Source organism: Venustampulla echinocandica (assembly GCF_003357145.1).
Source record: "Venustampulla echinocandica strain BP 5553 chromosome Unknown scaffold_0, whole genome shotgun sequence".
Lineage (NCBI taxonomy): Eukaryota > Fungi > Ascomycota > Leotiomycetes > Helotiales > Pleuroascaceae > Venustampulla > Venustampulla echinocandica.
Window position 1 is genome coordinate 1,841,448 of NW_022474205.1, and position 17,203 is coordinate 1,858,650.

Here is a 17,203-nt window from a genome sequence, read left to right on the forward strand (position 1 = left end):
AGCACGATACAGCGCTGTACCTTCAGATCCTCCACGGGCAATGATCCGTCCTCCCCTCAAGTAGATCTTCCTTTATGGCGTCTAATGCAAGTGGGTTGGCGAGAGGCCAACCGGGTCGGTAGGTTGGAATTGTCTTGTAGTGTTGAAGGCAGATAAATGATCCAATCCACAACTCTCCGGCCCATACCATCCTCGCCTCCTAACGCGCGACCTACGGTACTTCGTACTGCACGTCGCACATCGACGTTCAACTCGTCTTCCCGTCCGCCGGGTACGCATCCCAATCAGCCTCCTGGATACGAACTGTACGTACTACGTGCTCCGGTACTTCCCATTTCTATTATCCGGCCATTGCACTGCGTTCGTCCCATCACTCACTGCTTCGCTACTCGGCACAAGTACTTCGTACCTTATCCTATGTATTATTATTCCCCACATCTCCCGGCACATGGGCTGCACTCCGCAATACCGGAGATTCGCAACTTTGGAGCATCGAAGGAGGGATTATATATTAAATAGGACATGGCCACCCCTTCTGGAACGGAGAGCGGAGCGGGATCCCTCTCTCCGATGATGGCCATGGATTGGCTACTATGTATGGAGTACAGGACAATGTCACATATCATTATTTGATGCGGCCAACGGCGGTTGAGCTATGGTCAGCCATCCGGGATTCTACGAGGGGGCCAAGCGGAGCTTTCAACTGTTGTCTATGTCGTGCAGGGAGCCGTGGGTGAACAGAGTCAACAACAGAGGAATTACGAAGTTACTCGTCGTCTTGTACGAGGCACCCTCGAGGTGCTCGGGGTGCTCGGCCTGAGAATAACAACCGGATCTGTTTATATGCTATCGACACGCCCCTCGCCGCCAAACGATGACCACACAAAACCGTCCCGACCACCAGGCCCGCCTGCTGGACTTTGGTGTTGCCACGGCCACCACGCCTCACCGCCACTACGGGTCATGGCTCGCAGGGAAGGCCGCCGTGGGCATAGCAGTGCGAAGGGCGGGCGTATTTACAGCCTCTCAGCGGGCGGCGATAAGACGGGTCCTGGGCTTCCTCATGCAGCCACGCAGTCGCCCTTGGATCTCTCGGCCCATCACGGCGTTGGGTTTATTTTAGTTCGCCCACACGCGACCATCCAACGGGCAGCTCAAGCCTCAACCTCCCGTCGATGAACTACGGAGTGATCTGATCTGAACTGAACTGAACTGAACTGAACAATGCAACCGGAGTCGACCACCGACCAAGTGGATGGGAGTGGTTTGGCAGATGGCAGATGCGGCTGAATCCCCGAAGAAAAGAGCAAATACCAGGAGAAGAAGATACGGTGGAAGTTCAGCAGCCTCGGAAATATGTTATTTTACTCTCCTTCCCTTCTATCCTTTGCATTAATTAAGTACCAAAGTGTCGTGGAGTCCAAGTGGAGCAGGGTTGGCATTGCCACGGCCGTGATAGGTGGCTGCAGGTGCCCATTATTTGGGCGCTGCCGATTGTTTGTCTCGGCATGGGCCATCAGGTTGAATACTACGCTACATACTGTACCAAGTCCAGCCCAGCCCAGTCCAGTCCTCGAGGACGCTCCTGGAGGAAGGTGAAAATAATAATGGCCCTGTTCAGCATTAATGCCTCGCGGGGGACGGTTTGGCTGGTCGAAGGAATTAATTAACAAAGTCCGAGCACGCAGGACAAATACATTGTGATAGTATAGTACAGTGCTTCGTCGAGTTACCAGTAGAATAACAACACTACTACGTCCGTGGTACAGAGAGTTCAGCACGAAGTACTCAGGAAGCCTCCGGATCAACGGTCTCCACTATCGCACGCACCAGTCCGGTAGCCGCTGGATGATTTATTATCTAGGTTCTTACTACTGCCCGCCAGTATCCACTACGTCGCTCACTAGACTCGACCAAGCAGAGCCACTTACTCGACGCTGCTCTCGACTGCTCCCAAGTTTATTACTTAACTCCTACCGGTGCTCTGCTACGCCTCCTCAAAAGGAATAATAACAAACCATACTCCGTAAGCTCCTAGAGTCCCGACTCCTGGGTACTTACTAGCCGGGCTATTACCCCTCGACCCAGGTACCTTGTTTGCCTCCTCCACCGCATCATCCTCCTGGTACTCGTGCTGTACTTTACTACTTGCGCTCCCCTTATCTACTCCGTACTCCGTACCAAAAGTTACTCGCTCTGCTCCTCGACTACTCGACTCGACTCAACTCAACTCAACGCTCCTCCTCCCCACTCCCATCCCTCACTTCCCATACCTCTACACTACACTTCACCCTCTACTATATCCAAGCCCTCGCACCATTGACGACGTACCCATCCGCGCCTCGACTCGTACTGCAGGAGACACTGCACTTATCGATTGTCAATCCCTCCGCGACCCTTGCAGCCAGTACGCGCCGGCCCCCCATCCAGAGCAGACGCAACGCAGCGCAACGCAACGCTTCAAAACACCAAGACTCCCCTCCCCCCCCAAGCCACGATAAGTCTAGACAGCACACCCTCCGTCCCGACGTTGCACCTGCTGGATTGGACTTCTTATTCACCCGGCCCCCGCGACTTTTTCCGCAGTGGTTCTTGATCAGCCGCGAGCATCGTGGGATCCTCGGCTTCCTTCCAAAACTACTAAGTGGGTGCGACGAGGCTGTACGACCCAATACATAGACTGCGGATAAGCCAATGCAACCCGGATCGTAAGCCGGATTCTGTGGCCTGGCACTGGACGATCTCTCAACTCATCGGTCATACTTCGCCCACCGTCTAGCATAGACTTTAATCAGTCTTGCGGATACGCACGAACGTATATACCTTTTGATCTCCAATCCCAATCCCACTCTCGCTCGAGTCGGATGTCTTTTTAAGAAGCAGTAACCTAAGACCGCGTCCTTTTCTCCTCGACCTCACACGAGATCCAACGATAAGCTCCAACCTCTCCATTAAACACCGAGAAGCCATGGCGACCGGCTTCGCAATGCCTGTGCAACAGTTCACAGCATCGCCTTCACAATATACACTCTATCACTCACAGTCGCAGACGCAGACGCAGCCACAACAAACCATCTCCCCCGTCAACTCGGCGACGACAACCCCAAATAATGCATCACCTACCTCTCCCCGAGCCACGCTCGCTTCACATCTCCCTGCGTATATTCGACAGCTTCGGCCACCGAAGTCGCCTCTATATGTACCCGCCGTCTTGCGACCTACGGATCCTCCACGGAGGGCGATGAAACCGTCTCCTCTAACCCCACCTCAGAGTATGCACGGCAGCTTCGATGATCTAGATAACGCGCGGACGATGAATAGACGATCAACTGATGACTGGGGGAACCTTGGCTTGGGTTCAATAGTTGAGTCCAACTTCAGTACGGAGGGTCTCGGAAAGGTCACGGCTCTTCCCACAAGAGAACACTGGAAGGTATGTTAGCAAGTTTCTTTCGAATATGATACGGAACGTCGTTACCACAATCTATATTTCAACAATTGAGGTTGTTGGGGGGGGCATCGAGTGCTTTAGTACTTATGTTGCCATACCTTGATGGATATTGCGTGCTGAAAATATGCTGCAATCCATGTAAACTGTTCACCGGGCCCCTCATATCGCTTGGCTGGGAAACGAGTCGCGTGTCAATCAAATTTCTCAAGTCAGCTCATATACGCACCAATTCAACTATGTTGTTCGTTGCTTGCATATTTATTACGTGTACTCGGGAATTAACGCTAATCGAACGTTCTATAGCCTGACTCCGAATCAGCGATCTGCGACGAGCCTTCCTGCACGAGATATTTTACATACTTCACTCGTCGGCACCATTGTCGACGCTGTGGTAATATTTTTTGCGACCTCCATTCGATGTCGACTATTCCTCTGGATCAAAATGCCAATTTCCATCCGAAAGGTTCCCGCAGCCGGTCTTGTCAGCACTGCTGGGAGGAGTACCGCGCCTGGCAAGTATCACGATCTAATCGTTCAAGTCGCGGAAGCTCACATGGCGAACCCCAAACACCTACCGATGCTACTGCCCCTACTACACCCACTACACCTACCACACCCACCACACCCACCGTGAACTGTCCTGGTATTGCTGGTCGAAATGCACTCAGCAGTGTATTTGGACAAAAGAACCAGGGCACTCCCGAAAGTCTGGGGGCCAGTGTCCCAAGGGATTGGAACTGGAGCACGTTTTAAGAAGTACATATACGAACCAACATACGTTATCATCTACCTTCGTTACGACGACACGGCCGACATTAGAACCCAATATCCTCGACACTTCTTCCTTCGTTGCTTGCCTGGGGTGGCTGCTTGTTTTAGGGGACAACCAGATTATCGGCGGTTGCTATACCCTCTGCTGTCTGGTAATATTGTTATACCCCAGAGACCGTTTCGATTTCTGTTTCCATATTAGCGTTACGAGCCCTCGAGCTTCTAGAGATGAGCTTTCGTTTTATCATGATTTAGCGGGTCATATTTTTGGAACTAGATAATGGTGGGCTTGGGAGGCGCAACTGAATTTTGGCCCATGTACGGGGGGGCATCATATGGCAGACGGTGTTAATAACTTGCAATGTGGAGTTTGCAATGCATTAGTTTTTTTGATCAATTTTTGGGCTCCATAGAGGTTTTTATCTAGTAACAGAACGGATATGAGATCATATGTCTCAGTTGCTCTACCATGTTTCAAATCACAGATTCGACTACAGTATCTTGTACCCCGTTGCATCGTTTTGTCTCGGACCCTTGCCTACGAGTACCTTGCAACTTAGTACCACTACTTCGTATTTTACGGATAGTTGGTTGTGAAACTTGACTTACAGATCACCGGATTTCCCAATCAAGCTCCTCTCAACTGCCCCTCGTATCAAAAATCAGTAAACACCAAGCACCACGCCGCACCACATGACAAACACTTTCCTAGCCAGCCCAATACCATTCTCCTTCCGCCCACTGATTTTTCTAGATGATGAGCGGATGTAATTTCTGATTTGCTTTTCGCGTTTAGAAATATTAGGATCTTTACGTACCTTAGTGAGGGAATGGACATCTATTAGAACAATCTCGGTTATACCACTCCTACGATAGCACTGCCCTGTGCTGCGCATATAAAAGCAGCTACATCCCACGTTCTCTTTATTCAATAAAGAACTCTTATATTGATCTCACAGCTCTAAGTCCAAAGTCAATTACATTGGCTAACAGTATACCTATTCCTTAGGTTGCCATCCCTACTCAAAAATCGGTAAAAGAAAATGTCCACTACAGAAAACATCCACATAGTCCTAAACGGACCCAAAGACTGGGACGAATGGTACGGGATGATCGTGAGATTTGCCAAAAGCCGCAACATCTTCCCCAACATCGATATAACTATCCCACCAGAAGACCACCCCGAACTAGAAGAACCAGCCATGCCACAACCCCGCCACTTCCGTGCTCCAGACACGCCCAACACCCAAGGAACCACAGACACCCTACAATCAGAAAACGCCTACCAATACGACCTCTGTCTCCTCTCCCCTCCAGAACTAAAATCCTTTAAAATGGCCTGGAAGATGTGGGAGTACAGAATGACCGAATTCCACGAGAAGCAGAGGGCTTTACATAGCTTGGGTATGGAAATGCGAGCTTCTATAAAGAATTTTTTGAGGCTGTTTTATGCGCCGAAGGATGGGCCGTATGAGATATTAAGAAAATTACAACGTAATTGTGAGGCGACGGAGAGGGAGAGGAGGGATATTGCGGTGAGAGATGAGGAGATCTTAGAGCGGGGTTTGAGGGCGGCGGGGTTGCATGTGGTGAGGGATAGGATTAATCGACGGCCGCTTTATTCGGAAAAGTATTCGGAAAAGTAATCTCGCAGTGCCGGCAGAGGCTTTATAATGAAGGACTTTGTTTCTCGGTCGTTCACAGTGGTGGGAAGGAAAGTTGTATTACAGCTAGCTATTCACCGTATAGGGCATGAAGGGAAAAGAAAGATATAAAGACAGGGCTGGCGTGGGAGGTGATAAAAGGTAGAGGGAGAAAATTAAGGAACATCTCTAGGCCTAACACAATACCAAGTTCATGCCAAAGCTAAGTGGTATTGACTTTAACCCCAAGATATATAAATACCGCTCCATCTGATGATTTCCATCACGGGCTCAGGTATTATCCCAAACGCCTCATCCCTATCTATAACTTAACTTAGAAATGGAAGAACATAATACAGCTCGAAGCGTCATCTCATAACCGGAGGTCTCCCCTCCTTATTCCACTTAACCCTCGTCCTAACCCACTCCACCGCCTCCTTGACACCCGTCCCCGTCAACGCACTCACGGGCAAGGCTCTCGAATCCCTAATAGCGGCCCCCTTCTCGCCCTCGAAAACCTTCTTCACCAAACCCTCCTTGATCTTAACCACTTCCACACAATCCTCGCGATCCTGCTTATTGGCCAACACCAGCAACGGCACACCCTCCGTCTCTGAATGTTGCAATACATCCTCCAGCACTAATCTACACTCCTCCAACCTGTCCGATGCATCATTCTCCAGATCCCCGTCCCCGATATCCGTGCTGTCGATCACGAAGATAATTGCGTGGCACGAGCTGTAATAGCTCTGCCAGAGCTTGCGCAGACTGTGCTGGCCCCCGACATCCCAGATCTTGAGGTACATATCCGGCAGCGTTATCGTTGAGACATTTTGACCGACTGTTGGGACGGTCTTGAGCTTCGGCGTGGGGTTCGTGGGGAGGTAGAGCGACTTGACTTGCTCATGGAAGGTTGTCTTGCCGGCATTGTCGAGGCCGAGAAGGAGAACGGAATACTCTATTCAATCGGATTAGCAAATTGGATAGAATAGAAGACTAGGAAGGGAGAGTTTAGGTATACCTTCTTTGCTTGTCGCATAGAGGTATAATCCCTTGGCAAGGTGATACATGGTCTTGTTTATCTACCAACCACCGTGACCACCACCCTTCAAAATTTATACACTCCTCGGCTTCTGGGAGGACGGGTTTCTACAGAAGACTAACAGCCCTGGCTTCAGATACAGATCGGGCCGCATATGGAGCTAGCTTTTGCGGGTATTCCTGTCCTGTACTTGGTAGGTCCTGTGAAATTTGTGTCAAATGTACAAGTATGGCCACCCGTTGAGGCGCTGACAACTGAGAGTCTGAGACAATCAGCTTGGCCTTGCTGTGGTGCCGTGGCAAACAGCGCAAGGCTGAAGCGAATTTGGCGTGGCTTGGCTTGCACGTGACTTAAATGGTGGTATCCACAATTCCTGTCGTTCCTTCCCGGGTCCAAGCAAGGAGCATCATCCTAGCTGGACTTCAATCAAGATCCCAGGACATAACTCAAGAGGTATCGGCTTCACAGGTAGCCTATTTGAAAGCCACCTGTTGTGGGTTTTTGACTAGCTGTTGACAACTTCCTTCTTGCCTTTTAGCTCTGTTTCCAAAACTGGCTATACGGTAAAACTCACCACCAAGTGCAAACGGAGTTCAGCGAGCACAAGTAAATGCGATCATGGCTCCAGTAGAGATCCACTCGTCTCCAAGGTAGGTCATTCTCCTTCAATGTATACGGCTATTATCGCGTGGCTTTATATTTCTTTCGTTTTAGACTTTTGTATAGCAAGTACATGACTTGTATCCCTGGCCTCACTTTGACCCTGGACCTTAATCTGGCGATTGCTGATGACGTACAGCCTGATACCCGCTGCGACCGCTTCGACTCACGTATTCCTCATGGGATATCTCTCCTTCGTTGCTGTAAGAACAATATATCGATCTTATCTCGCTCTCACGCCTTCCTCTGCAACAAGGCATCGTGAGCCACTACGGCGTGGTCACATCCAGATATTCTCCGCCCTAGCACTTGCAAGCTTCGCGGTAGCATTATTCTCCGCATTTACCTTTAGCAGCTTATCGTATCGTGTATGGGCAGCCCAAAGAGGCGTAGATCTTCCCGGGAGGTTAGCAATCATTACTGAACACTTTTTTTAAGTTACATTGGAAAGTAACACATAATGCAGTCTGTTTGGAGATAAAGGAGCATTACGCGGAGGCGAACATCCAGGGAGACTTCATCTAATCCGATGGCTCAACGATACTTCATTCTATCAAGATGTACTTGAAATTATCTCAGAGAAGTACAGGTATTTCTGGTGGGGCCAGCAAATCAACCTTGGCCTAGTCCCCTGGAGCATATTCTTGGCCATTGAGGGCAGAAGACGGAACATCTCAAATCTATGGGCGTTCTTGGCCCTCTCCCAGCTGGCCAATCTATCATACGCTCAGAATCTCTTCTTTCTCGCCATTCTACTTACTCCAGTTCCGCTTCCTGAAAATGTCAGGGATATGACGAGAGATTCTATCCCGGCCACATCAAGCAGGTCAGGTGATGAAGCCCTCGATGTTAGTTCAATTGAGCTGACTATTATTTATCAGATACTCACAACTTGTGGGGAAGATCATTCCCACCAAACCCGAAGGATTTGTTCCAAAGCCAGCGCCTTATATCGCACTTCTTCTCGCCAACTTCGCCTGCATCTTTCTCATTCCATTCGCCTCAAATACCACTTCGTTCATGACTATATCTTATCTTTCCCGGGCTCTACCATTCTCATTCTTAGCTCTACCATATATAATCCCGACAAGATGGGGATCTATTCATACCCATCCACACTCCGCCCACAACACCTACACCACTCTCTTCCAAACCATCTCCATATTTTCCACCATCCTACACCTCAAAGCCACAGCGGTGGCTCTCTTCTCCAACGCCCCAGCAAGCTATTCTTACCGGCATATTCTCCTCCATCCCTTTGAAAAGGAACACCATCCTGCGCTAGACCGCGCTTCTACGGCCGTAAGTCGCCTCCTGGGTGCCATTGGCGAACACCCCGCAGTCAGTGCCGCTGGATGGGATGTTCTCCTCTCTGGCATAAGCCTCGGAATATGGGCTGGCATCCGTGGACTTGATGTAAGGGAAATGCTACGGTCAAGCGCACCCTCCAGGGCCTCTACGAAGAAATTAATCGAAGATGCTGCTCCTACAGCTATATCTGTGAAAGAAGACGCAGGAGAATTTATAAAAGCGTGAGCTCTGGCCCCCTAACTCCTGCTAGTATAATACTAATAACCACCCAGAATCGACCCTTCCAGATCCCTTCGTCGTTCCGGCCGTGCTAAGAAAAATAGTGCTTCGCCTGACGCTGATGAAAGTAGCTCTTCCGCCTCCCGTCTAAGGCGACGGGGACAGTTGATAGCGAAGGAGCTTCCTAAGATACCTAGCATCGATGTTAATGATGCGCCATACCACCCGATAGAAGGCGATCGGCTAGAGGAAGGAGATGAATGTGTAGAGGGAGACTGGGAGGCTGCTGCATTAGCATGGGGAATTATCTCGACTGGCGGCTTGGGGGTTGGCAGTGCTGGTGTATACGGCGCAGAGGTTAGAGCGCGATGAACAGTTGAAAATGCTGGGTGAAAGCTGGGAGGCAGGATGAATTATGATAGGGCGCGGCACGGAGTTTATGGTTATTTTCTAGGCTGGTTTGGTTTTGGGTTGGGATATTGGTATCGGTAAAGCAATGGGTGATATATGAGGGTGGGCTTATGGGACAGCATACGATGAGATGACACAACTTATTATTATCCCAAGGGAATAATATAAACCTTAACAAAATGACTCGGATATATGTGTCCCTGTACTACCCATGCCATCATTCTATTATAAACTCCTATCCTACCGTATCCCAACGACAATACCGAGAAACAACGCATACCCCTTAATCTCGAAGGTAAACCCTTGCCTAACAGCCTGCTCTATCTGAAAACTATACGCCAGTATCCACCCAACGCCTGTAGAAATTAGAGCCAGCAAACAACGAAAGGGACATTTAAAAGAAAATTATCTACAATCAAGCTCCTACACACTTGACTCGCTTCTGTTCTTCATGCCAGGAATCATCATGCAGTAAATAGACGGCACCAAATTTACCTTTGCCATAACCTTTTTAAGTTAACCATTGTGATCGACTAATTATTTCTACCATTAGCATTACATTCATACCAAGGGATGACAGGGTTATATACCAGTATACACATTGTGGTGCGAGACCGTTCGCGGCTCGATGAGCACTCCAGGTGTCAAAGCAATCCCTGCATACATTTTGACCGCAGCGACTACGGCACCATACAGTATCTTCAGGATCAGTGAGTTCCAAATAGCATACAGGGCAGGGCTGTGTGAGAGGTCGGCGCTGTACTGGACTCCTAGGGTTTGGGGAAGGTCGGCCAGGCGAGGGTGGGACTGCCTGCGCCCATGCGAGAACTCTCGGAGATGCAGGTGGAGATGGGGCAGAAAGAGACATGGCGTCCCAAGAGTCGGGGGTATTGGCTGCGGCTGGAGCTGCTTGTTCCGAGTCTGACGAAATAGACAGTGACCCAGGTGGGACGGCAAGCGGGCTTTGGGGAGGCGAAATGTATAGTTGTGCTGGGTCAACCACTCCTGGGAAGGGGGGACCTGACTCTACACTGGGATTTTGTGATCTTCTGTCCCTAGAGCTTTGATTAGAAGAGCTAGTGCTCGATACGGAGGGGGTGGCCGATCCCGTATGGGACCTGCGACTGGCTCTCGAAGGGGTCGAATTTTGACGGAAACTAGCACCATCGTTGTTGATATCTACAGTCAGGTTGCCGGCCCCTTGTCCGGGAGGGCTTGGGGTAAGAGAGATGGTAGCATTTAGGACTAGAGGTTCACCGTGGAACCGTTGTACAATAGTTGTAGAAGATCGATCATGTCCTCCGGACGACATCGTGACTTTGATGCGGATCTGACCTGAATCCATTTGTGGACCCATGACGGGTGTTTCCGGTGGAGTCTGAGAATGGTTTGAAGACGATGATGATGATGACGATGATGATGCTGTAGCTGGAAGCTGGGCTGGACTAGGACGGGTTGCATTTCTCATTGACTGAGAAGCGGGGGCAGGCACTGTGTCGGACTGAACTTCATTTGGATCAGTTGCTGGTGACTGTGGGGCCCTGTGAGGAGGCGTGGATGGTGGAGGTAACGTGGATCTTCGAGGAGGTCGAGGTGGTGTGGATACTTGAGGAGAGCTTGGTGGTGAAGACCGACGAAGAGGCGCCGATGTCCTCGATAGCAGTGGAGATGTTGCTGGTATCGATACTTGACGAGTAGCCAGTATTCGAGATCGTTGAGACGGCGAGGGTGATATGGACCGTTGAGCAGGTCGTGGCATTATTGGTTCTACTTGAGTAGATCTGACGGCTTGAGAAGAGGCTAAGCTGGATGGTTGATGAGAGGATGCTCTTGGAGCGGGTCGGGAAGAGCGGGAAGTTCGTTCGTTGGCCCTTCTAGTATCATCCAAGTCTTGGATAATCATAAGCCACCTATTGGCAACCCTATCTATTTGGGATAGGCGTCCAAATCGATGCCAACGAGGGCAGAGCGTGAGTTCCGCAAGCCGTGTTAGAATAGGAAGTAACCTAGTGGGATGTTCCGGGCGATATATACGTTGAGAAAGTGTCTCCAACACATCTTCTGCTTCCCGGAGATCACGGCGTGCAATGAAGGACTGCCGACATCGAACCCCTTTCTGTGTAGTCCCAACGCAGGTAAACTCTCCTTCACCAGGGTAGACATCGAGGAGGGACTCCGGATCGGGGATAGCTGTCATGGCGATTCAATGATAAGTAACTTCCCTAGTGATATTAAAGCTAGCAATATGGAGGAGAACTCGTAGGAATACTTGTGATCAACGTACGAATCGTTATAAGATAAAATGGTAGTTATATTTATCCAAATGGCGACCACCGCGACTATTTAGAAAACCTCACCTTAAGCATATACCGGTTCAGGGGCAGCCAGTTGGCGGCCACCTGGCCTCGTGATCAAGTATAATTGAGAAGGCTTCATATAGCCACCAACAGTTGTAAGTTGCCTACGCAAATGAGAGAGGCTCGCCATACACCATCAGAGGTGGCAATGCAGCTTCTACATAGCAGACAGCCTAGTACCCATGGTGAAGATACCATTTCCGGTCACCGATATGTGGCTCGCGAGCCAATCCCATGCCAGTGCAGAGGCGCAGCAGTACGCCCTACCGGAGCCTTTACATGTTGTGTTTGAGTACCGGAAGTTCCGCGGCACCACTTCCCTTAATGAGGACCTGGAAACCAAGAATTAAAGCAATGCTAGCTCAGCCACATCCGACAAGGGACAAGGCAGGCTGTATCTAATGACGACTTGGAAAATCAAGAATAACGCAACGATTTTGTTTGAGTATCGTGGGCCTTCTCCAAATCCCGAGTGGCCATGAAACATTCTGTGCACGAGGACTCGCCTGGGGCCGAGCCGACGAGACCCGGTCCCGTGCCGGCCTCGATGAAGGCCGAGGGCTTTTTCTCTAGGCCGAAAAGGATGGTTGCGAATGGCTAAGAACAACTTAAAAGACGAGTTCTGAAACTTTCCCAACTTAGACCTATGCTTCAAACCTTTAGTGACTGACTGAAGGTGTGGTGTCTCCTCCCTGGAGGTTGAGGTTCGCTTAGGGGTATTGTGACACCTCAAACGCCTTCTACATGGCGTTATAGACAATTAAAAGGATAAGCTCGCGTTGAAATAAATAATATCAAACTCGACGAATCTTCCGTACAAATAGTGTGTGGCTTAAGTTGGTGGTAGAAGGAAATTCAAGTTTCGGGGTGAGGAGAGGTTTCCCGCCAGCGATATATCTGTCCACTTGTGACAAAAAATTCCTTGCCATGTACTTTACACGGGTCTCGGAAAAGACCTTGAGATCGCGATTCAATCCATTATATGCTTGGAAGGCTAGGAACTAACCATAGATCCATACAAAGACTAAATGTAGACGTTAAAATTGGTGCGACCGTGAACCCTTGCCTAGAAGGGAACACCGAGAGTTTTCGAGCCCTACTATCGTAATCCAGTAGTCTCGATGCATTTCCCGCGAATCTCATCAATGTTTCAGCTTCCAATTCTGGCTCATACAGGACGAGAGCAGCTGTGATGTTGGGGATGGGCGATGTCGAGATCGGGGCGGAACGAACATTTTGTTAGTGGCTGCCAACTGGGCTGGCAGCTCGCTTGCATCTCCACAACACCCAACGTCACGTTTTCTGTGATCGCGCTTCTGGGACTCAAGCCTTATTTCATAAACACAGTGGCTGGTGAAGGATACATCTACAAAAAATGCGGCTCGGTATGTATTGGTATCTAGAAAGAAACCTCTGGCTGCGGGCGAGGTGGAACCAAGTGAGGGAAAGAAGCTTCGATGAAGGGCTGGAAAGTCTTCCGAGGGACTTATGCCAGCGTGCTAATGATGATGCTGGAGTTAGAGAATAGGAGCTTCCAACTCGTCTTCGTAGACCTTCGGGTACGGAATATCACGTAGTGCAGCACTTCAAGGCTTCTTGCTGAGGACATTATAAATATTAATATTAATTTGTGCCTTGTTTATCTGACCTTCGGGAAAGCAAGTGCAGTACATCATCCGCTATACTTGAAAAGCGTCACGTAGTTCCATCTCGGGGATCCCTTTGCTGACCCGTATCTTCTAGATCATTCACAATACACACGCCAATATTGTCAACCTGATCGACTTAGTATCACAGCTCTAGCATAGCCCCTGGGGTGTAGTGGTACCCATCCTCTTTCCTTCAAAGCCGCCCTTTCTCCGCCCTCGTTCCTCTCATACTCGACATCTGAAGGAGCAAATCTATACCACACTGACTGAGCACACTGCTAAGCCCGCACGTCTTCCTCCTCGGCATCCTGTTCTGGTATCAAGCGTTCCTGGCACCAATCCTTGTCACCATCATTGAAATAGTCAGAAAAATGGCCCCCTCATCCTTTCTCCTATTCCCTCGCTTGAATCCCCCCCCCTCGCCTAGGCCTTTTTATGACGAAGCTGATCCCAATCCTTGTTGTAAAATCAGCACGTTCCTGGGTTTAGATATGAGGCAGAAAATTAGACCAGTCGACAGACTTGTAAACATCGGGAGGCTGCGCTCGGAAAGCGATCAAATCTTCCAGTAGAATATAGGCTCTTGCAAGGCTATATAGAGCGCCGCATACTAAAAACGGAATAAGAACAACCAATGGTATAGTCATTGCCGGGTTATGGTTCGCAGAGTTGTTCGGAAGCCACTGTGTGAAAAGCTTCCACTTCCTCAAGAACCTTTCGCTAAGGTTCTTCCGTGATGATTCCTTTGTACTATGATTCATGTCGCCAAGTTTCATTTGTGTAAATTTGTCGCAGGCTTGCTGTTTTAGGCTAGGGAAGAAGTTGAGAAGTATTTCGTGATAAACTTCGCCAATCGTGATCGTGCTGATCAGGATAATTGAAGAGACACGCCACATGTAGCACTCAATTAACGACGGGAAATAAAAATTCCATGCGACGAAGTTGACTCCCCATGAGAAAATGCCTGCCACGATAGCTATAGCTGTGCCCCGGTAGGAAATGGCTGGAAAGTTATCATCGGCCCGTCTTTTAATAGGCTTCGTTTGTCCCGTTGGCACCAGGCGTAGCGCGCGAAGTATGCTAGGGAGTATCGCCACGCGACTGCGAAGTATGTTCTCTCTGGATCAAGAAAGTCGAGTGGAGTGTCGTTCCAAACGTATGAATGATCGAGACCTGCATTTGTGTGTATATCTACCACTGTTGCATTGATGACAAGAGATTGTGGGCATGAGATGTCGGCAGGTTTGTAAAACCAAAGATTGACACTCCGATCGTTGTTACTGCAAATCCAATTGTCGTAAGCTCTAATGTTGTGATCGCGAGTCGTTGACACGCACGACCTATGCAGCTAACGAGGAACCAGAGTATTTGCCCCACGGTGATCACCCGAACAAGTACGCTTTGCTTGTTTCTATCGTCAATGCTGGTGTCTGGTATAAGAATTTTTTTGTCATGGACTATGTGCTCCGTAATGAATCCACGCTGTATCATGTAATAAAGTTGCCTTGCATTAAGTGGCCAAGATACTCCATCGCTGGTTCGCACCGTGAGGCCACCCATATCAGCAAAAAAAGCGTATCTCATCGTCCATTCAGTGTATCCGCCATTTCGAAATTCCCGACAGGACTGGCGTGCAGACTCCCACTGCCCTATAGCCAGGTACAGGAGAAAATCTGGTCCAATAATGCAAAGCAACGCTGCCTTGCACTTCCGGAGTATTTGGAGGACAGGGCTTTCTTCAAGTGGACTAATATTAACACATAGAACAGACCAAATGCAGAGAAAGATAGTAGTGAGACAAGAGTAAATAATATCTATGGTGCCACGACCGCTAGGAGAGTTTACCCAGCCTTGTGGTGTAACTATACAAGTCAGCTCTCGCTCTTCCCGTAAAACTCAGCCCCCCTTCTACCATCTCGTGCCACTATTCCCGTCCAATGCTAACTCGAAATACCTCAGCCGTATATAGGTCGCATCCAGTGCCAGGATTCATGGCCGCTACAAGGTCATAGAACCCGCCTGATCCAAGCTATATACCGGGGCATACCTATCCTCGGCCACTGCCTCCGCATCGATGCGCACCGCGATATCCGTGCTTCTTTTGTAGGGAACAGGGCATAGTGGTAAAGTGGCAGAATAGGCCCAGCATTATTATAAGCGTGAACATTTTCTGGGTGGTGAGGGCCATCACACAGCCCGTATATCGAGGTCACGGTCGAGCAAGCGTCGGATTTCTCTGATGGCGTGTCCGTTGTTGAGCCTTTTGCTGCTTCTGGTTTTCCCACGATGGTCCAAATATTTAACCTATCTAATCGTGTTTCTTCAAAGCCACTTGGACCCCATTTAGCACCAGAGACCCGGTCGGGTATATTTCTTCAGGCGGAGCGAGGTCAGTGACCTCCAGAGCACTCTCTACATCTGAGAGCCAAAGCTGAATCGATTCTTCCCCTGCAACACCACCCTTATATAAAAGGGCCAGCGTGACGGCGTTTCTATCACGCAATTGTCCCGCGTCTGACCATTCTTCCAACGTCTTCGGATGATCGGGGGAGTGGACGAAAGCCACAGCAGTAAGTATCCTGTCGATATCAACAGACGCGATCTGAGGATGTCTCATACAGGAATTGGAAAACAGTATAAAACAACAACAGCATGTAGCTACCGTATGTTGAGGGCGCTTTGATCTGTTGCGAAGCTTGGTGAAAAGTTTCCTCGCCGAGGAAAGCTTGATGGAGGCCTGCAGCTTATCTCCAACCTTTTCCTTAGCGGTTTTGAGAGCTTGGCCGGTGCCGGACTGTTTGAATTTGGTTGCAAGCTGAGGGGCCATGTTGAGCGAATATCCCAGGAGTAAGTTTTAGATGTAAGTGCGAGGATTTAAAGGGGTGACGAGTTGTGGTGTGGTGAGAAATGTGTAGTAGTTTAGAGGCAGGATTATTGAGTACCTCAATTGGACCAGTAATGGAAGGAATTGAACTGTAAAGCTCCTGAGGTTTTGATATAGGCGAGAGAAGTATGTAGAGATGAAGAGAAGAAGTCGGCAAGAGCTGATGAGACGCAACCTTATACTTCTCCGGTCCCCCTCCGACGGCAAAACCGTAAATATGACGTTCACAAGATCTCACGATAACTAGTTCTTGCTCTCGTTACCGCGACTTTGGACTGTTAGGGCAGGTCTAATCCACACCAGGGCCGCACTTGCTCGTTTTAACCTTTACCCCTCCGGGTATAAAAAGAAGGGTTCGCCCTCCAAACCCTAGGGTCCTATCTAGCATTTGGAGCGGGAACTACCGCTTTAGTTCCTTATAAGAGCCACTCGCATAGTTACTTCACGGTGTTGACTGTGCACACTGGCATCGACTCGAGGATAGTGAATAGAGCTCGCGGTGCAAATTTCCACAATTGACCCATAGAAACGCTAGGTGCTTTCTTGCATTTATGCATAATTATTCTGAGTTCTGCTAGTAAGGGAGCAAGAAAGGATTTGACAGGATTGTTACCTTTTGAGTCAAAATTAGGCATTATATACGGGGCCAAAATAACTATATCAAATTTCCAAACGTAGCAACTCGTTCAACAGAAGGGGATTCCATTGCGCCGCAATCTTTACATCAAGTAGGATAGTAAAATCTAAAATATTTGAAGTAGAAAGGAGAAGATGTTCTAGGAAGTAATAGCGCGAGTAAATTGCA

At 49.2% G+C, this 17,203-nt stretch overlaps 6 protein-coding genes across 6 annotated transcripts; 3 read left to right on the forward strand and 3 right to left on the reverse strand.

Annotated features, from left to right (window-relative positions):
• Positions 1–2,968: 2,968 nt before the first annotated feature.
• BP5553_00562 (Uncharacterized protein) lies at positions 2,969–4,204 on the forward strand (the record flags this gene model as incomplete). The annotated part of the gene is made up of 2 exons (XM_032009185.1): positions 2,969–3,433; positions 3,755–4,204. The coding sequence occupies 2 exons, from the start codon at positions 2,969–2,971 to the stop codon at positions 4,202–4,204; spliced, it is 915 nt and encodes a 304-aa protein (XP_031873239.1).
• Positions 4,205–5,265: 1,061 nt separating this feature from the next.
• On the forward strand, positions 5,266–5,868 carry BP5553_00563 (uncharacterized protein; the record flags this gene model as incomplete). The annotated part of the gene is made up of 1 exon (XM_032009186.1): positions 5,266–5,868. The coding sequence occupies one exon, from the start codon at positions 5,266–5,268 to the stop codon at positions 5,866–5,868; it is 603 nt and encodes a 200-aa protein (XP_031873240.1).
• Positions 5,869–6,233: 365 nt separating this feature from the next.
• Positions 6,234–6,935, reverse strand: BP5553_00564 (Uncharacterized protein; the record flags this gene model as incomplete). The annotated part of the gene is made up of 2 exons (XM_032009187.1): positions 6,234–6,823; positions 6,887–6,935. The coding sequence occupies 2 exons, from the start codon at positions 6,933–6,935 to the stop codon at positions 6,234–6,236; spliced, it is 639 nt and encodes a 212-aa protein (XP_031873241.1).
• A 590-nt stretch (positions 6,936–7,525) lies between these two features.
• BP5553_00565 (Uncharacterized protein) lies at positions 7,526–9,469 on the forward strand (the record flags this gene model as incomplete). The annotated part of the gene is made up of 5 exons (XM_032009188.1): positions 7,526–7,557; positions 7,707–7,973; positions 8,034–8,393; positions 8,449–9,099; positions 9,151–9,469. 5 exons carry the CDS (start codon positions 7,526–7,528, stop codon positions 9,467–9,469), a joined length of 1,629 nt encoding a protein of 542 aa, XP_031873242.1.
• A 370-nt stretch (positions 9,470–9,839) lies between these two features.
• On the reverse strand, positions 9,840–11,705 carry BP5553_00566 (uncharacterized protein; the record flags this gene model as incomplete). Its single annotated transcript, XM_032009189.1, has 3 exons — positions 9,840–9,864; positions 9,940–10,015; positions 10,076–11,705. 3 exons carry the CDS (start codon positions 11,703–11,705, stop codon positions 9,840–9,842), a joined length of 1,731 nt encoding a protein of 576 aa, XP_031873243.1.
• A 4,117-nt stretch (positions 11,706–15,822) lies between these two features.
• Positions 15,823–16,341, reverse strand: BP5553_00567 (uncharacterized protein; the record flags this gene model as incomplete). Its single annotated transcript, XM_032009190.1, has 2 exons — positions 15,823–16,116; positions 16,177–16,341. The coding sequence occupies 2 exons, from the start codon at positions 16,339–16,341 to the stop codon at positions 15,823–15,825; spliced, it is 459 nt and encodes a 152-aa protein (XP_031873244.1).
• Positions 16,342–17,203: the final 862 nt, after the last annotated feature.